Genomic DNA, 18,286 nt, shown 5'->3' on the forward strand with positions numbered 1-18,286 from the left:
AGCATTGGATGAATAACTGGCATCTGTGCTCTTAAGCCATGTGGACAATGACATGCATCAGCCAGGGTGCTCAAATTCACAAGGCCAAGAGAAAATTAACAAAATCAAGTGTTGGTTCTTTGAACAGATTAACAAAATTAATAAACCCTTAGCTGTATTGACGAACAAAAGAAAGAAGATTTAACAAAAATTAGACACAGAAGAGGGAACATTACTACTGATTTTACAGAAATAAAAAGGGTTATAAAAGAATACTATAAACAGTTACAGAACCAAAAAATCGGATAACCTAGATGCAATGGACAAATGCCAAGGAACACATAACCTACCAAGACTATATCCTGAAGAAACAGAAAATATGATAGTCCTGTGACTGTAAAGAGATTGATAATCAAAAGCCTCCCAAAAATAGCAACAACAACAACAACAAAAAAAAGACAAAAGACAAAAAAAAAAAAAAAAAAGCCTCCCAAGAGAGAAAATCTGATGAATAGTTGACTTTACTATTGAAATATTCCAAGTATTCAAAGAAGAAATAGTATCAATCCTTGTTAACTCTTCCAAAAAGCCAAAGAGGCAGGAGTAATTATTAGCTAATTCTATAAGGCCGCTATTACCTGATATCAAAGCCAGACAAAAACACTGCAAGAAAAAAAGCTACAGATCAATATTTCTTACGAATATTGATGCACAGATCCTCAGCAAACTACTAGCAATGTCATCATCCATAGTGAGGCTAGTTCCTAGAATTCACGGTGGTTCAACATATAAAAAGAAACCCATGTAGGAGCTCCCATTGTGGTCAGTGGAAACAAATCCGACTAGTGTCCATGAGGATGCTGGTTTGATCCCTGGCCTTGTTCAGTGTTTTAAGGATCCAGCATTGTCATGAGTTGTGGTGTAGGTTGCAGGTGTGGCCCAGATCGTGCGTTGCTTTGGCTGTGGTGTAGGCCAGCAGTTGTAGCACCAAATCAACTCCTAGCCTGGGAACTTCCATGTGCCATGGGTGTGGCCCTAAAGGGCAGGGGGAAAAGAAAAGAAATCTGTGTAATGTGCCACATTAATAGCAGGAAGAGAAAAAAAGACATGGGAATTCCCATCATGGCTCAGCAGAAACGAATCTGACTAGCATCCATGAGGACACAGTTTCTATCCCTGGCCTCCCTCAGTGGGTTAAGGATCCAGCATTGCCGTGAGCTGTAGTGTAGTTTACAGACGTGACTCAGATCTTATGTTGCTGTGGCTGTGGCATCAGCCAGTGGCTGTAGCTCCGGTTTGACTCCTAGCCTGGGAACCTCTATATGCTGCTGGTGCAGCCCTAAAAAGACAAAAAAAGAAAAAAAAATGGGCAAAGAACAAAACATGGAAGCAACCTAAGTATCTATCAATAGATGAATGGATAAGATGTGGTATATATACACAATGGAATATTACTCAACTATAAAAAATAATGAAATAATACCTATTGTAACTAACATGGATGGACCCAGAGATTATCATACTGAGTGAAGTCAGTCAGAGAAAGAAAAATGTCATATGATATCTTTTGTATGTGGAATCTAAAAAAATGATACAAGGAGTTCCTCTTGTGGCTCAGTGGGTTATGAACCCAACTAGTATCCATGAGGATTCGAATTTGATCCCTGGCTTCACTTAGTGGGTTAAAGCTCTGGCATTGCTGTGAGCTGTGGTGTAGGTCGCAGATGTGGTCCAGACCCTGTGTTGCTGTGGCTGTGGTGTCAGCCAAGCAGCTGTAACTCTGATTTGACTGTAACTGTGGAACTTCCATATGCTGAAGGTGTGGCCCTAAAAAAGCAAAAATAAATAAATAAATAAACAAATGAACTTATTTACAAAACAGAAACAGATTCAAAGACATAAGAAAACAAATTTATAGTTGCCAAATTGGGAAGGGGGGAGGGATAAATAGGAGCTTGGGATTAACAGATACACACTACTATATATAAAATAGATAAACAACAAAGTCCTGTTGTATAGCATAGGGAACTGTATTCAATATCTTGTAATATATAATTACATATACTGGAAAAGAATGAGAAAAATTTGTATGTATATATGAATCATTTAGCTATACACTTGAAACTGATGCTATATATCAGCTATACTTCAATTTTTATAAAATGGACAAAGATTTGAATAATTACTTCTCCAGTGAAGGTATTATACAAAAGTTTGACAATCATCTGAAAAGATGCTCCACATCACCAGTCATAAGAGAAGAGCAAATCAAGCCACAATGAGAGATAGCACTTTATACCCTTTAGGGTGACTATTACCAAGCAAACAGAAAATAAAACATTGATAAGGATATGAAGAAGTTGGAACCCTGTGTGTTCCTGGCAGGAATGTAAAATGGTGCAAATGTTGTGGAAAATGATACGATGATTCCTTAAAAAAATTAAAAAATTACTGTATGATCTAGCAATTCCACTTCTGGGTATATACACAAAAGAAATGAAAGCAGAAACTCAAATAGATATTTCTGCACCCTTGTTCACAGTAGCCAAAAGGTGGAAGCTACCAGAGCATCCATTGATGGATAAATAGATAAACAAAATGTGTTAAGTACCTATCATGGAATATATCCAGCCTTCAAAAAGAAGGAAATTTTGACATATGCTACATTATGGATGAGTCTTAAAGACATGCTAATTAAGTGAAATAAGCCAGACATAAATGGACAAAAAGTGATTCCACTTATATCATGTTACCTAGAACAGTCAAATTCATAGAGACAGAAAGTAAAATAGTGGTTGCCTGGGGGCTTGAGGGGCGGGGAATGGAAAATTAGTATTTAGTGGAAACAGAGTTCCAGTTTGGGATGATGGAAAAGTTCTGGAGATGGATGGTGGTGATAGTTGTACAACAATTCGAATGCTGTTAGTGTCACTAAACTTTACAGTTAAAAATGTTTAAAATGGTAAATTTTATGTTTGTATGTTACACCACAATTTAGAAAAATGACACTGAAATCCTTCTAAAAAAATCACTGAAGAGTTAAAACAATTACTTATTCACTGCTTAAAAAAAAGTATACAAATTATCAAACATACAGAAAAGTAGAGAAACAGTATAATGAACCCCAATATGATCTTTTCCTAGATTTAATGTTAATTACTCTTTTTTGGGGGCGGCAGGAGGATTTAATTTCTTTTAATTTATTAATTTTTTTTTTTGCTTTTTAGGGCTGCACCTACGGCATATGGAATTTCCCAGGCTAGGATCAAATTGGAGCAACAGCTGCCGGCCTCCACCACAGCCACAGCAACACCAGATCCAAGCCGCATCTGTGACCTACACCACGGCTCATGGCAATGCCATGACAGGAACTTCGATTTGTATGTTTTCATGCTGTGATTTCTACCCAGAAATTGTCTAATGGCGTTATGTTGGAGGTCCCCAAGACCACCCTGCAAAGTTCCATGAATCACTAGGAGGACTTGTAGGACTCAGCATATGATTGTACTTAGCGCGATAATGTATTACAGTGAAAGTGTACAGAGCAAAATCAGCAAAGGGAAAAGGTACATGGAATAAAGCCCAGAGGAAACCAACTATAAGCTTTGAAGAGTCCTCTCACAGTGGAGTCACAAAGGACATACTTAATTTCTCAGCAGTGAGTTATGACAATACATGTGAAATGTCTACCAGGAAAGCTCATGAGTGATTCAGTGCCCCGGGTTTATGCTGGGGGCTCGTCCAGAGGTGGGTACTCTCCACCTAGCATATACCAAAAAGGAAGTAGGTGTTCAGTGTAAACCACATTGTGTGCAGAATGTAAGCACAATGAGCATTTCTTATCCAGGAATGATGGGAACCCTCAAATCTAAGTTCTCAGATGCCAGCAAAGGGCCAACCTTGTAAGCAGGTCTTCCTAAGGATAGCAGTCTCAAGGCTGCTGTGTTAACTCTTTTTTCTGCAGAGGTATGTTCTAAAATTTATTTTAGCTCAGAAACTAATATAACAAGTCTATGCATTTTTAAAAAGCTTTTTTGAGATATAATATACCATAAGATTTACCTATTTAAAGTGAAAAGTGTAGTGATTTTTTAGTATATTTATGGAGTTATATAACCATTACCACAATCTAACTTTAGAACATTTTCATCATCCTGAAAAGAAACTCCATATCCATGAGCAATCATTCCTCATTCCTTTCTGGTCCACCTCTCTCCCTTTGTCTTACCCCAATCTCCAGGCAACCACAAATTTACTGTCTGTCTCTGTGGATCAAATCTGTACATTTAGTGTATTTTCACTTTTATTTCACCTCTGATATTAAGGTCTTTATAACATGGTAGTTCAGTAATTATTGAAGGGTATTTCTCTTTCAGTGTGTGTCAAAGAGTCAGAGTTTGAGTCTGTTTGGTAGTCTCTTAAGTTCAGAGCCTTACCAACAGCAATTACTATCAAAATTACATGAGTTTGTGACATTTAATGAAATAATTCATTATAAAGGCCTCTGTCTTCACAGACTTCATTCTTTCCATTTAAAAAAATATGTTGTACAGTTGGTTAAGGCTTACCAATGTAAATTTTGGTACTTAATTGACATTTAGTCCTTTCATGGTATCTTTTGCTGTAAGATGAGGACTCACATAGAGAATTAGATATGGTTGTGGAGGTGATTGCGCTACTGCCATTTAGGATGTAGAGAGGCAAAAAGATACGTACACTATTAGAAGGGAAAGGGCAAAAAGTATTACTTTATAATAAATGGCTTTTTTTTTTTTTTTCTTTTTGCTTTTTTAGGGCTGCACGTGTGGCATATGGAGGTTCCCAGGCTAAGGGTCCAGTCGGAGCTACAGGTGCTGGCCTACACCACAGCTGCAGCGACACAGGATCTGAGCCTTGTCTGCAGCCTATACCTTAACCCGCAACCTCATGGTTCCTAGTCGGATTCATTTCCGCTGTGCCATGATGGGAACTCCAATAAATGGTTATTTTTAAAAAATATTCTCTAGTGTGGTACAGTATTCCAGAATAGATAAGTACATTTACAAATTTTAAAATTATCAAAATTCTTTAAGATTGTAAAAAACTTTAGGAGTTCCCCTTATGGCGCAGTGGAAATGAATCTAACTAATATCCATGAGGATGTGAGTTTAATCCCCGGCCTCTCTTAGTGGGTTAAGGATCTAGCGTTGCCGTGAGCTGTGGTCTAGGTCGAAGACTTGGCTTGGATCCTGCATTGCTGTGGCTGTGGCTGGCAGTTGTAGCTACCATTCGACCTCTAGCTTGGGAACTTCCATGTGCCACAGTAGTGGCCCTAAAAAGAAAAAAGAAAAAATTAAATCAAAGGTGCTACATGTTTTTAAATCATTATTTTGATTGAAACCTAGTTTTTTCCAATAATTGAGTTGCTACTTGATTCATGGTATAAACTGAGAACTGTGAGAGGATCTTTATTTCATAGTTACAACACTGGACTTAAATCCCCATGAGTTATGTAGGTGTTGACTAACATAGGGTGTTTATCTAAATATCCAAATCTATGTAAACTCTTATGCTTTTGAAAGAAAAATTAGTTTTTGTATTAAATCCATGTTCATAGTTAAAACAGATTTTTGGGCATCAGGAATTAATACATCAAATAACTTATTTTCAGGAACAAAGTACCAGAATTTATTGTTATTCATCTGCTTGTCTTCCAGGTGATTTTAAAGCGAGATGCTGCTCTCCATAGGGATGCTCATGCTGTCGGCCACACAAGTCTATACCATCTTGACTGTCCAGCTCTTTGCATTCTTAAACCTACTGCCTGTAGAAGCAGACGTTTTAGCAGTAAGTAAAGGTTATATTTATTTATTTATTTATTTATTATTACTCAAATGAATTTTGTCACATCTGTAGTTGTATAATGATCATAACAATCCAGTTTCACAGGATTTCCATCCCATAACCCAAGTATATCCCGCCACCCCCCAGTAAAGGTTATACTTAAATAGTAATATTTATTCATGTGTAAAAGCATCTCTTAAAGAAAAACTTGAAAAAAAGGTCCTAAATGACGGAATGTTATACAATAACAAAGTAATAGAATTGAACATACAGACTTGTATACACATAGTTATTACTTGAAAGAGGGGGACTTTGTTAATTTTTTTATTGCTTGATCTCTAATATAAGATCTCATGTACAATAAGTACCTGATAAATGTTGTTGCTTCTGAGTGCGTGTGTGCTCTTTTTTGTTTTTGTGATGGTCCCGCAGCATGTGGAAGTTCCCAGGTGAGGGATGAACCCTCACCATGGTGGGGACCCAAACTGCTTTTTCTGTGACAATGCCAGATCCTTTTTTTTTTTTTTTTTGTCTTTTTGCCTTTCCTAGGGCCGCTCCCTTGGCATATGGAGGTTCCAGGCTTGGTGTCTAATCGGAGCTGTAGCCGCCGGCCTACGCCAGAGTCACAGCAATGCAGGATCTGAGCCGCGTCTGAAACCCACACCACAGCTCATGGCAACACCGGATCCTTACCCACTGAGCAAGGCCAGGGATCAAACCCGAAACCTCATAGTTCCTAGTCGGATTTGTTAACCACTGCGCCACGATGGGAACTCCGACAATGCCAGATCCTTAATCTCTTGTGCCGCAAGAGAACTGTGCACTCTTGAGTGCCATGTACATATATATCTACATGCTATGTGTTTATTTAGAATCTTACTGGGTTTTTTTGGTAATTAGTGTATATGGAATGACTTTGATAGTGATATATTATTTTTCATTTTTGTTTTTGTCTTTTTAGGGCAACATCTGTGGCATATGGAGTTTCCCAGGCTAGGGGTCTAATCGGAGCAGTAGCTGCTGGCCTACGCCACAGCCATGGCAACTCGGGATCTGAGCCTCGTCTGCAACCTACACCAGAGCTCATGGCAACACCAGATCCTTAACCCACTGAGCAAGGCCAGGGATCGAACCTGCAACCTCATGGTTCCTAGTCGGATTCGTTAACCACTGAGCCACGGTGGGAACTCCTGATAGTGATATTTTAAAAAATTGTGCAAGATGTCCATAGAAAATTTCAACCTAGAGTTAATATTAATGAGTCATAAGAGAAGGATAATGTTATCTTTGATAGAAAAGTTTTTAGAGAAGAGGGGTTGCTCTTCATAACCTTAGTAGTCCTTTCTAGTCTCCTGACCTATTGTCTTCTACACTAAGAAGTGCATTTCCTATTTCTCATTTCTGCGAAGCTAGAAAAGAAGAATTAACTGTGTCTGTATCTGTAATGTGTGTGTATGTGTGTACGCCTGTACTCGAGGCATTATCTAAGGATTTATTGATTTTTCCTTCTGGTGCATGTGATTTACTTAATGGCATTAGGTGAGAAATAGAAGGGCCAGAATTGTTGTTGACCAAAGCTTAATGTGATCCTCACCTGTGCTTCTTCACAATATGGGACTTGTAGAAGGGTCTAGAATCATTGTAGAACTTGAGAGAGCCAGGTTGGTTTCATATACCATAGCTTTTTGAAGGCATGGCAAACACATCTAATCCCTATAAGATTGCTCACCCTCTGTTACCCTATTTAATAGGGAACTGGTTGATTACATTTTTCTAGAATAGTCTGGATCCTTTTGGTATATAGAAGTAGAACCTTTAAGGACTGAGTCCATGGCTATTAAAATGTCTAAATTAGGCCCCAAAGTCCTTGAAATAGTCTTGGGATACCTTTTGAAATGATGTAGAGGGTTCATGTACTGATCAAGGAATGAAGTTCTCCTTGTCTCTCTTTTCTCTTGTTTTCTTTCATTCTCTCTTTTTTTCCATCTGTTGTTTCTAACATCTGCCACTCTTTGTCATCTCTGTCTTTTTTCTGAAGTGAATTGTTAGTCTGTGTTTTAATTATGTGATGGGCTAAATGATTTTCAATGGGCTGCTCTGGCAACTTAACCAGCTGTGTGGTATGGATCAAATTACTTAGTCACTATAAATTACTCCATTTTTCAGTTTGTAAATGGAAGTGTTGCCTTGATGGTTAAATAAGGTAAACTACTTAAACAATATCTGACACCTAGTTAATGCTTTGTTTTGTCTATCTGCATTATAATTATTATTTTATCATCTTTCACTCACTTCCTTGAGCAGTGTATGTGACTGCCTAAGTTTTGTTTTTAAGTAGATACAGAATAAAATGTTAGATATAGAAGAACAATCAGTCCTTGCTAGCAGTGTTCCCTGTGTTTCAGGCAGGTAGGTGTGGAATGTATGCTGATGTCATCTAGTGAAGGAACTGTCATTGTGAGAGCTGCCTTAATCTGGTCTTTGTGTTGACACTGAAGATAGAGGCTTACAGGAATGCAGGGATAGCCATGGGAAATGGTTGTTAAGTCTTGTAACTGGTGAAAAGGGGAACTGAATATTGCAGCAGAGGAACTGCATGTGGTAACACAGTCATTCAAAGGAAATGAGTCAAGGAGTTGAAAATATTGGTTCTTTTTTTTTTTTTTTAAATGTATTCGGAATATAGTTGACTTACAAAGTTGTATTAGTTTCATATGGACAGCAAAGTAAATCAGTTGTACATAAACATATATCCATTGCTTTTCAGATTCTTTTCCCATATAGGTTGTTACACAATACTCTATATTAAAATAGATAAAAGATATATTTACTGTATAGCACGGGGAAATTTATCTCTTTCTTTTACTTGAATAAGAATATCCCTGAAACATGGGCTTGTAATAATAAAATTTAAATAAGTTGGTTATCAGGTTGATTCTAGTTTCATTTCAGACAGGTACTGGGATGTTGCTTTTGAAAAGATAAAGTCAGTTTTAGTCATGCTATGTGCATGTCAGATGATTTTATTTTTGGCAGTAGAATTCTCCCATTCGATTGTTAATTCCCTTGACTTGGAATTTGTCCAACCAGTTGGTGAGTTCTAAGAAGCTATGGAGATGCTACTCTGTCATGTTTGCTGACTAGTCATTAAGCCCCCTAGATCATGAGTACCTGGAAGGCAGGACTGTGCCTTATTAAACTTTATGTTTCTGGTACCTAGTAAGAGTTAAACAGTAGGAATTCAATAAATATTTGAGTTGATTGATAGCTTTTCCTTGGAGACCTAGTTCTTTCTTCTTTTTTTTGGGGGGGAGGAGCTTTTCTAGGGCCGCTTCCTGCGGCATATGGAGGTTCCCAGGCTAGGGGTCTAATCGGAGCTGTAGCCACCGGCCACAGCAACTCGGGATCCGAGCCGTGTCTTCGGCCTACACACAGCTCACGGCAATGCTGGATCCTTAACCCACTGAGCAAGGCCAAGGATCAAACCCGCAACCTCATCATTCCTAGTTGGATTTGTTACCCACTGTGCCACAACGGGAACTCCTCACATTTTCTAAATAGTGTTTTGGAACTTTAAATTATTGTTATTTCTATTTTGATTATTGTTAATTTATTCCTTTTCATCTCTTATCATTTCTCTTTGACAAAAAAGGAAATATAAAGTTATTAATTATGTATGTTTATATCTGAAAATATGGAGCTTTAGAATTTCAGGAGCATTATGCTTTTGAGACTGCCTGATCAATGTTGAATATTCTGAGGTCCATAGGCTACAGGTGACTTGTTAGCTTTAAAACGCCATGATCTTGTTGAGAAGTAGTATCCATCTTACATAGTTTCAGGGGAATCAAAACAACCAAGTTTTCATTTACTCTTAATCTCCCTTTTGATTCTGTTATAGAGATTTGTCAGAGAGATTTTGAAGGTGTTTATTGGGGTCAGTGATCAGAGATAGGGGAGAAGCACCAGTGGTTGGTGGTGTGAATGGACTGGATTGTATAGCAAGGTAGTTAAGAGCTCCAGCATTAGGAGTTCCAATCTGGGTTGAATTTCAGTTCTCCACTCTGTAGCTCCATGACCTTGGGCAAATTACCTAACATCTCTTAAGTGTTAGTTTACCTATGAAAATGAGATTGGAGCAGAGACTGTAGGGCACTGGGTTAAGAGCCAGGACTCTGGGGCCAGACTACTTGAAATAGAATCTTGGTTCTTTTTATTTAAAAGAGCAAGTTATTTTCAAGCAGGGTATTTCATTCTGTGGTCAATCTGTAAAGTGCGGATGATGATAATAGCGATTGACTTTATAGGGCTGTGATAAGAATTAAATAAGTAAATACCGGTTAGGCGTTTAGCATGCTGTCATAAATGCTCCATTGTCGTTAGCTATTTGTTACCTTCTAAATTGAAATAAACCTAAAAAAAAATAAGTAAATTGAATTAAACCTTATGTTAAGACTACTGTCAAGGAGGAGAACTGGTTAAGAAAAGACCTTTTCAGAGTTCCCGTTGTGGTGCAGCGGAAACGAATCAGACTAGGAACCACGAGGTTGTGGGTTCGATCCTTGGCCTCGCTTAGTGGGTTAAAGATCTGGGGTTGCTGTGAACTGTGATGTAGGTTGCAGATGCGGCTCAGATCCTGCATTGCTGTGGCTGTGGTGTAGGCCGGCAGCTGTAGTTCCGAAATTCAACCCCTAACCTGGGAACCTCCATATGCCACGGGTATGGCCCTCAGAAGCAAAATAAATAAATAAACAAATAAATAAATAAAAGACCTTTTCAAAATAAGCAGATTAAAATTGTAATTTAGTAATCACTTATGGGATTCTAGAGAGGAGTAGTTTTATTTTTCTACTTCAAAAATTCTAGGAGTTCCTGTTGTGGCGCAGTGGTTAACGAATCCGACTAGGAACCATGAGGTTGCGGGTTCGGTCCCTGCCCTTGCTCAGTGGGTTAACGGTCTGGCGTTGCCGTGAGCTGTGGTGTAGGTTGCAGATGCGGCTTGGATCCCGCGTTGCTGTGGCTCTGGCGTAGGCCGGTGGCTACAGCTCCGATTCGACCCCTGGCCTGGGAACCTCCATATGCCTCGGGAGCGGCCCAAGAAATAGCAACAACAAAGACAAAAAGACCAAAAAAAAAAAAAAAAAAAATTCTAACAGTGAGTGTGCTTTAACTTCATGAGCAGCAGCATCTCCCTTATGCACCCCTGTAAAAAGTAAAGCACTTTTGTACCAAAGACGATTCTGTTTATCTTGTTGATGATAGGAACATTTTTTGTTTTTAAACAGTGTGATTGCTAACAGGCAATGTGAGCAAAGTAACAGTTGCTTTCCTGGGGAAAAGACAAAGCAGTGTCAAAATGGGTCTCCTTAAATAGCGAAATTTATTCTAAGTCTCAGTGTTAACAAATATTGTAGATCAAACTAGGTATTTTATTTCTGAAATTCTAGCCAAAAAGTGAAACTCCTCAGTAATGGGAAGTGATAAAAGAATATTTTAGTACCGTTGTAGATTTTCCATTTCCTGATTTTAAAAGTACATTTTAAAAAGTATTGCCTGTACACATTTTTATTTTTCTTTGGTTTATCTGTGTTGATCTAGGTCAGTTTATTTTAGTGTCTTTGGCCTTGGAGGAGTTAAATGACTTTCCTAAGTTCAAAATGGATCATAATTTAAGTAAATCAAAGAAAGATGTTTTAATCAAGAGGTTAAATGATACATTGTGATAATGGATTTAAAAGCTACTTCATGATTCTAAAGCAATTTGTAAACCATAGAGCACTCTGTGAATATGAAATATTTTTAAAGTAGAAAATTACTCTGAAGCAGCACTGGTCTCTAAGTATACTGCCAGGCTGATTATCTCAAAGGTAACAGAATGGATAGGTTCAGTCATCAAATTTGTATGCTTGAATTGCATAATTTATTGAATTATTTACAAACATATAGTGAGAAGCATAGGTAAAAGATGGGTATGTTATGGAGTTCCTGTTGTGCTCTGCAGGTTAACTTATCATAGTGTCTGTGAGGATGCGGGTTCAATCCCTGGCCTCGTTCAGTGGGCTAAGGATCGGGAGTTGCTGCAAGCTGTGGCACAGGGCGCAGATGTGGCTCAGACTGATGTTGCTGTGGCTGTGGTGTAGGCTTAAAGCTGTAGCTCCAATTCCACCCCTAACCTGGGAACTTCCAGATACTGCAGATGTGTCCATAAAAAGAAAAAAGAAAAAATAATCCTGTGTTTCCCATTAGTTTGTCCAGTCTCTCTCTGTGCTGCATCACCTTTCCCTGGTGACAGTGTGGCTACCAGAACCTGAGTTAGGGGTAATAAGCGAGGGGACCTGACAGATGGAAGGTGTCCGGATCAATATTTGCTTGCCCTTGAGAAGAGCTTGAGAGACTTGAGGTGTTTACATCTGAACACAGCTATAATTTGCTGTTAACCTGCAGGGCTATTTATCTGTGGTCTCTGGCAGATGACTCATTGAAGCTACATGAAGATCACCAGTGGGTGTTTGATTTAGGGATAATAGCTATCAATCTGGATGTGTCACCTAATCCATGCTTTGTAAATGTTTAAGGTTTGCTTCATCTTTCCAGCTTCTGCTGTCTACACATAACAATCTTGCTTTGTTCCTTATAATCTATATTCAGAACAAACGTCTTCAATTTTTTCTGTTTTGCCTACAGTTTAGGAACAACTGTCTTAAAGCCTAATACATTGTATAAATTGCACCTGTGTTTCAAAAGTTACCTGTGTACTATCTTTGCTTAGTTTCATCTATCTTCCTTATTTATCTTGTTTTCTTATTTAAAGCACATTAAATATAGCATCTTAAATAATGCAGTGAGCACACTTCACAGTTATTACTGTTATCTTCTAAAAGCACAGCAGATCCTTGTTTTGTTTTGTTCTGTATTGTGTGAGGTGAACATGATAACCACTACGATGTGGAAACTGGTTCTGTTTTTTTTTTTTTTTTTTTTCTCTCTGTCTTTTTTGTCTTTTTGCCTTTTCTAGGGCCACTTCTGCAGCATATGGAGGTTCTCAGGCTAGGGGTCTAATTGGAGCTGCAGCCACTGGCCTACACCACAGCCACAGCAACACAGGATCCGAGCCGCGTCTGTGACCTACACCACAGCTCACGGCAATGCCAGATCCTTAACCCACTGAGCAAGGCCAGGGATGGAATCCGCAACTTCATGGTTTGTAGTCGGATTCGTTAACCACTGCGCCGTGATGGGAACTCCCTGGTTCTGTTTTGATATAGGACTGATACATATTGTAGGAATCTCTATCTATTTAAGGAAGGGGAAGGTTGTTAAAGAGTTTGAATACCTTCAGCTCTCTATATGTATATATTTCATTGAGTTTAGTCCTTTCATTGTTCAGACTAGATAAAAATGTTCAGATTACTTGAAAAATGGAAGTGCTTTAAGAATGTAATTTGGTACTCCTTTCTCTGGGGAAAAGGCATCTTTCATGGCTAGAGTGAGAAATCCTGTAAATCTCTTCTATTAAATCAGACCCTTAAAATACAGAGAAAATAAAATGGAACTCTTGCTGAAAAATTATCTGTCTAGAAAACTTTGCTAGGGAATTTTTTGTCTGTGGGGAAAAACTCAGAGAAAACAGTAGGTGGTTTAATGTTATAGAATTATTGCTGATGTTTAATAATAATTACATGAAATCAGAATCCAGCTTAAGCACTTGTATATGTAGTAAATTGTATATGTTCCTTTCTATTTTAGTGAATGTGCATTTACAAAGTTGATTTTATTGTGATAAACTGTGATAGTAAATCAGAATTGTAGAAATGACAACTTAATGGTTTAACAGACTTTTTGTTTTTAATGTTATGTGTACATTGGTTGTAACTTGATTGTTTTTAATTTTATATTTAGTATAATTTTGAAAATGCATCTCAGACATTTGATGACCTTCCAGCAAGATTTGGTTATAGACTTCCGGCTGAAGGTTTAAAGGTAAGAAAATAGTAACATATGGTAAAGGCATAGGATATTTAATAATTTAATTTTTATTGCTCTTTATTTGTTTAAAGAATTAAAATATTTCTTCCTATTATTTATCATAAAAACCTATACATATTCATTTTTAAAGGGTTAAGGCTATTCAAACGGTATGAAGAGGAAAGTAAGATCACCTATGATTGTATTATTCTGAACTAGCTGCTATTAACATTTTTTGTGTATTTCAGACCTGTTTTCTAGAATATGTACTGTGTATGTAAATGTACATGTGTGTGTGTATGTATATATACATATATATGCATGTGCAATATGTATATACACATATATTATGTACATATGTGTTGAATCTATATTTACCTCTAATAGAAACATGCCACATGGTTACCTGCTCTTTTCACTTGACTGTCTGTCTAAAACGTCTTTTCATGCCAGTGGACAAGGATCTACATTTTTATTTGTAGTGGCTGCATGGTTTTGTAACATCATGAAATACTTTTTCTTTTCTTTTTTTTGTTCTTTTTAGGGCCGCACTTGTGGCATATGGAGGTTCCCAGGCTAGAGGTCCAATCAGAGCTACAGCTGCTGGCGTACGCCAGAGCTACAGCAATGCAGGATCTGAGCCATGTCTGCGACCTACACCACAGCACACGGCAATGTTGGTTCCTTAACCCACTGAACGAGACCAGGGGTCGAACCTGCAACCTTGTGGTTCCTAGTTGGATTCGTTTCCGATGCACCAAGACGGGAACTCCGTATGAAATACTTTTTTAAACATTGATTTGTTTAATTTTTTTACAGTTTATATTTAATTTGTCTAGTTTTTTTTTTTTTTTTTTTGTCCAGTGTTGCAATAAACATCATTTTTGCGTATTTTTCTATTTATTTACGTAAGATACATTTCCAAAAAGTAGAGTTGCTTTGTTTATGGAACACATGTTTAAAATGATGTTATATAGTCCAGGTTGCCCTTCAAAATTTTGACAATATAGAATCCCACCAGTAGTGTGTGAGACTGTCCTTTTTCCCATATCTTCTTTGGTACTAGATATTATAAAATTTTTGTTAATTGATAAAAAAATTTAACGACATTGAACATCTTTATGTTTTTTGTCCATTGTGTGTGTGTCTTTGTGAATATGAGTTGCCTATTAATGCTCTTTGTCCATTTTTAAATTAAGATGTCCATTCTTATTGATTTGTAAGAATACTTTATATATTGATAGCTTCAGTCTGTTGTTTGCCATATATGCTTTAGATCATTTTTCTCAGTTTGTCCTTCATCTTTTTACTTTAAGCTTTCAGAAGCTTTGTATATAGTTAAAACATTATCTTTCCCTTTTATTTCTGGAGTCATGCTTAGAAAGTCCTTCCCTATTCCAAGATAATAAAAGGGTTTTATGTTATGTAAGTAATAATATATGAAATTGTGTTTTCATGACAATGAAAACACACCACAGAGTGTTTTCAGTGTGTTTTAACTTTTTTGTTGTTTTTTGTTTTAACTTTCTTAAAATTCCTTTTTAAGTACCATAAAACTATTGTTCTCAGTTAGGATGACAGGCATCTCTAGGAGGGACATAATCAGTTTTTAATTTTTTAAATATTTTAAATGATTAAAAATCAACATTGTATCTCTTTTATAAAAATATTTAAACAGAAGAAAGTATACAGAGGGAAAAAGAAACAGCTTCCTGTACCTCTTTCTCACCTGTACCTATCAATTCCACTTTCCTCTTTGGAGTTCAGGATCAGGATGTTATATGCTTTTAATGGCCTTCAGATTCATTTCTGAATATGTAATACTTTTTAGTTCATAAATTTATGAACTTGTAAAGCTCACAAATGGTTATCATTTGTGTATATGGAAGGTTTTTTAATTTTTTAATGGAATCCATTCTAGCTAATTTATCCAGAAAGGGATTTATGAAGGGATAAAAATGTTCAGAGTATCATAGCCTGGGAAGCAGTTTCCAGACTGTTTCAGGAATAAAACCCAGAAACACCTTGTAGAACTGGCTTGATGAAAGATTGATGGCAGCCACTGACTCCCAGAGAGAAACACTTCTCTGAGCAGGAAGCCTCTGTGGTCTTACCTCAAAACAGTCCATCTCTGTTGTTACCAAGCTAATCAGAGATACCATTTGCCAAACTGTTTCTTCAGATCTAACGCTTTGATTTTTCTAATTGACAGATTCTAGGCCACGTAGTTACTAGCCATATACTTTAATGAAATACCTAGCTATGAGGGAGGCTAGTGATACCATTTTCGTTGTTGTTGTTATTTTTGTTGTTTTAGTCTGCTTTGTGAAGGTGGGATTCATAGTGGTTTCAGCAAATTTGGGCACTGTGAATGAAAGATAACCACTACAGTGTTAGTTTGCATTTGACTCCCCCACTTCCCCACATTAGCATTTTGTCTTAGAGATCTTTCCACAGCTGTGCCTATAGATCTAGCATGTTCCTATTAAGCACTGCATTGTATTCTGTAATATGAATGACCATAGTCATTTTACTATTAGTCGCTTACTATTAACAGATATTTTGGTTTCTTATCCAAAGTTCAGTTATTTCTCTAGGATAGAGGTTTGAAAGTATCATGGATGAGTCCATTGGTATGTATATCTAAAATTTTCTTAGATACACTAAATTACCTTTCCAAATGGCTGTCCTGATTTATTCCCTTTAATGGTGTATGAGAACACCCATTTCCCTATATCCTTGCCAACAGTGGATATTCGCCATCTTTTTAGCTTTTGTCTGTTAGGCAAAAAGTATTATTTTAATTTGCATTTCTCTGATTATGAGCGATTTTAAGCTGGCAGCCTTTCTTCCTTTAAGCCTAAGGATTCAGACCATCCCTTTTCACTGAAGAACCTTTCTGCTTAGTAAGCTTGTTTTAATGAGGTCCATTATCTCCTGCTAACCAGTCTTATTCGTGTTCCTCTGTGTTATTATAAATTTAGTTTACATTTAAAAGGAATTTTGAGAAATTGATTTATCACTGTCTGAGAAAAAATGTTAAGTATCTGCCTGCTTTTGTACTGTGACAATATAGGACAAGCCCAAAGGTGAAATACAGTGACAGTAAAGAGAGTATTCTAACAAACTATTGGATCATTGTAGATGGCTTTTATATTTGCATGACTGGTTTGCCATTGCCCAGAATCAGAATTCAAAATGCTCGCCTGCTTGATATTGTTTACAAGGAGGACATCATGATGATGAAGTGGGAGTGGCTCACTGTAGTGTAGTGTCTATAAAACTAATTAAATGAATGAGTTAAAAGTATACCCAAGTTAATTAAAAATATAGTAAGAGACATGGCTGAGAAATATTTTTGTTTTTTAACTTTTCCCAGAATATTTAGTTGGAATAGTTTTTGTAGGCTTATGTTCTATATTCGATAGATTTTATAGTATCACTGGATTCCACCATTTATGAGAGATCAGATGTATATTGTATAACACATATCAGTTGAAATTCTGTGTTTCCATTTCAATTACATATGCCCTGATATTAAGCTAATAGTATTTAAAGACTTTTTCTATCCTCCTGTGCCAATTTTTAAAATATTCAAGTATAGGAAAATCAGAAAATCAAAGCAAATTTTAGATATTTGAATGTTAATGTAAAAATGTGAATTTGCATGGATTAAAATATGGCATGTTAGTGTTGTAGAAGTTTTAAAGGAAGGATTTAGTATTTTTACCTGGGGGAAGCTGTTTTCAGTCACATATTTTAATTTTTAATTGGCTGTCTTGGCTGGTACCTTTTCCAGAATTTTTTTTTTTTTTTCCTAAACTGTGTCTGTGCCTCAGATCAAAAGGATAGCTATATGACATCAGTATGTTCCTTTAAGTCTAAAAACCTTATCAGAGACCTGGCAATGAAATATCTTATGGTGTGGTCATTGTCCAGAGTTAGGTACTCACAAGGAGTTCATTATTGAGAGTCCCCATTAGACACTTCAGAAGGGCTGTAACTCCCTCACTAAAGGAAATTTACATGTAAATGTAACTCTTTTGTCACATCCTTGTCTGGACTTGGTATTGACAGAAATAAATGTTTTCCAGAGTTCCTATTGTGGCTTAGAGGTAGTGAACCCAACTAGTAACCATGAAGACTCATGTTTGATCACTGGCCTCACTTGGTGGGTTAAGGATCTCATGTTGCCCTGAGCTGTGGTATAGGCTGCAGATGCGGCTTGGATCCTGCGTGGCTGTGGCTGTGGTTGTGGTTGTGGTGTAGGCTGGCACCTGTAGCTCCGATTTGATCCTTAGCATGAGAACTTATGCTGCAGGTGTGGCCCTAAAAAGACAAAAAAAAAAAAAAAAAAAGAAAAAGAAAAAGGAATTAAATGTTTTCCAACCAATATAAAGTGGTATTTTATGACCTTTACTTGGGATTTCCTGGATTATTAGTGAGATCAAATATCTTTTTATAGGATTATTAGTTAAGCAGATTTCTTTTAGTCCAAATTGTCCTTTTTTTTTTTTTT

General features: G+C 37.0%; 1 protein-coding gene across 2 annotated transcripts in view; it reads left to right on the forward strand.

Annotated features, from left to right (window-relative positions):
• The window catches only part of RNF13 (ring finger protein 13), a 143,942-nt gene that overhangs the window by 19,079 nt on the left and 106,577 nt on the right, over positions 1-18,286 (forward strand). For both annotated transcript variants that reach the window (XM_003358608.5, XM_013980793.2), the window contains exons 2-3: positions 5,676-5,805; positions 13,702-13,782. In XM_003358608.5, coding sequence (XP_003358656.2) covers positions 5,692-5,805; positions 13,702-13,782 — 195 coding nt within the window. In that variant the 5' untranslated portion in view covers positions 5,676-5,691. The remainder of the gene's footprint in view (positions 1-5,675; positions 5,806-13,701; positions 13,783-18,286) is intronic.

The sequence above is a fragment of the Sus scrofa genome, chromosome 13, assembly GCF_000003025.6.
Source record: "Sus scrofa isolate TJ Tabasco breed Duroc chromosome 13, Sscrofa11.1, whole genome shotgun sequence".
Lineage (NCBI taxonomy): Eukaryota > Metazoa > Chordata > Mammalia > Artiodactyla > Suidae > Sus > Sus scrofa.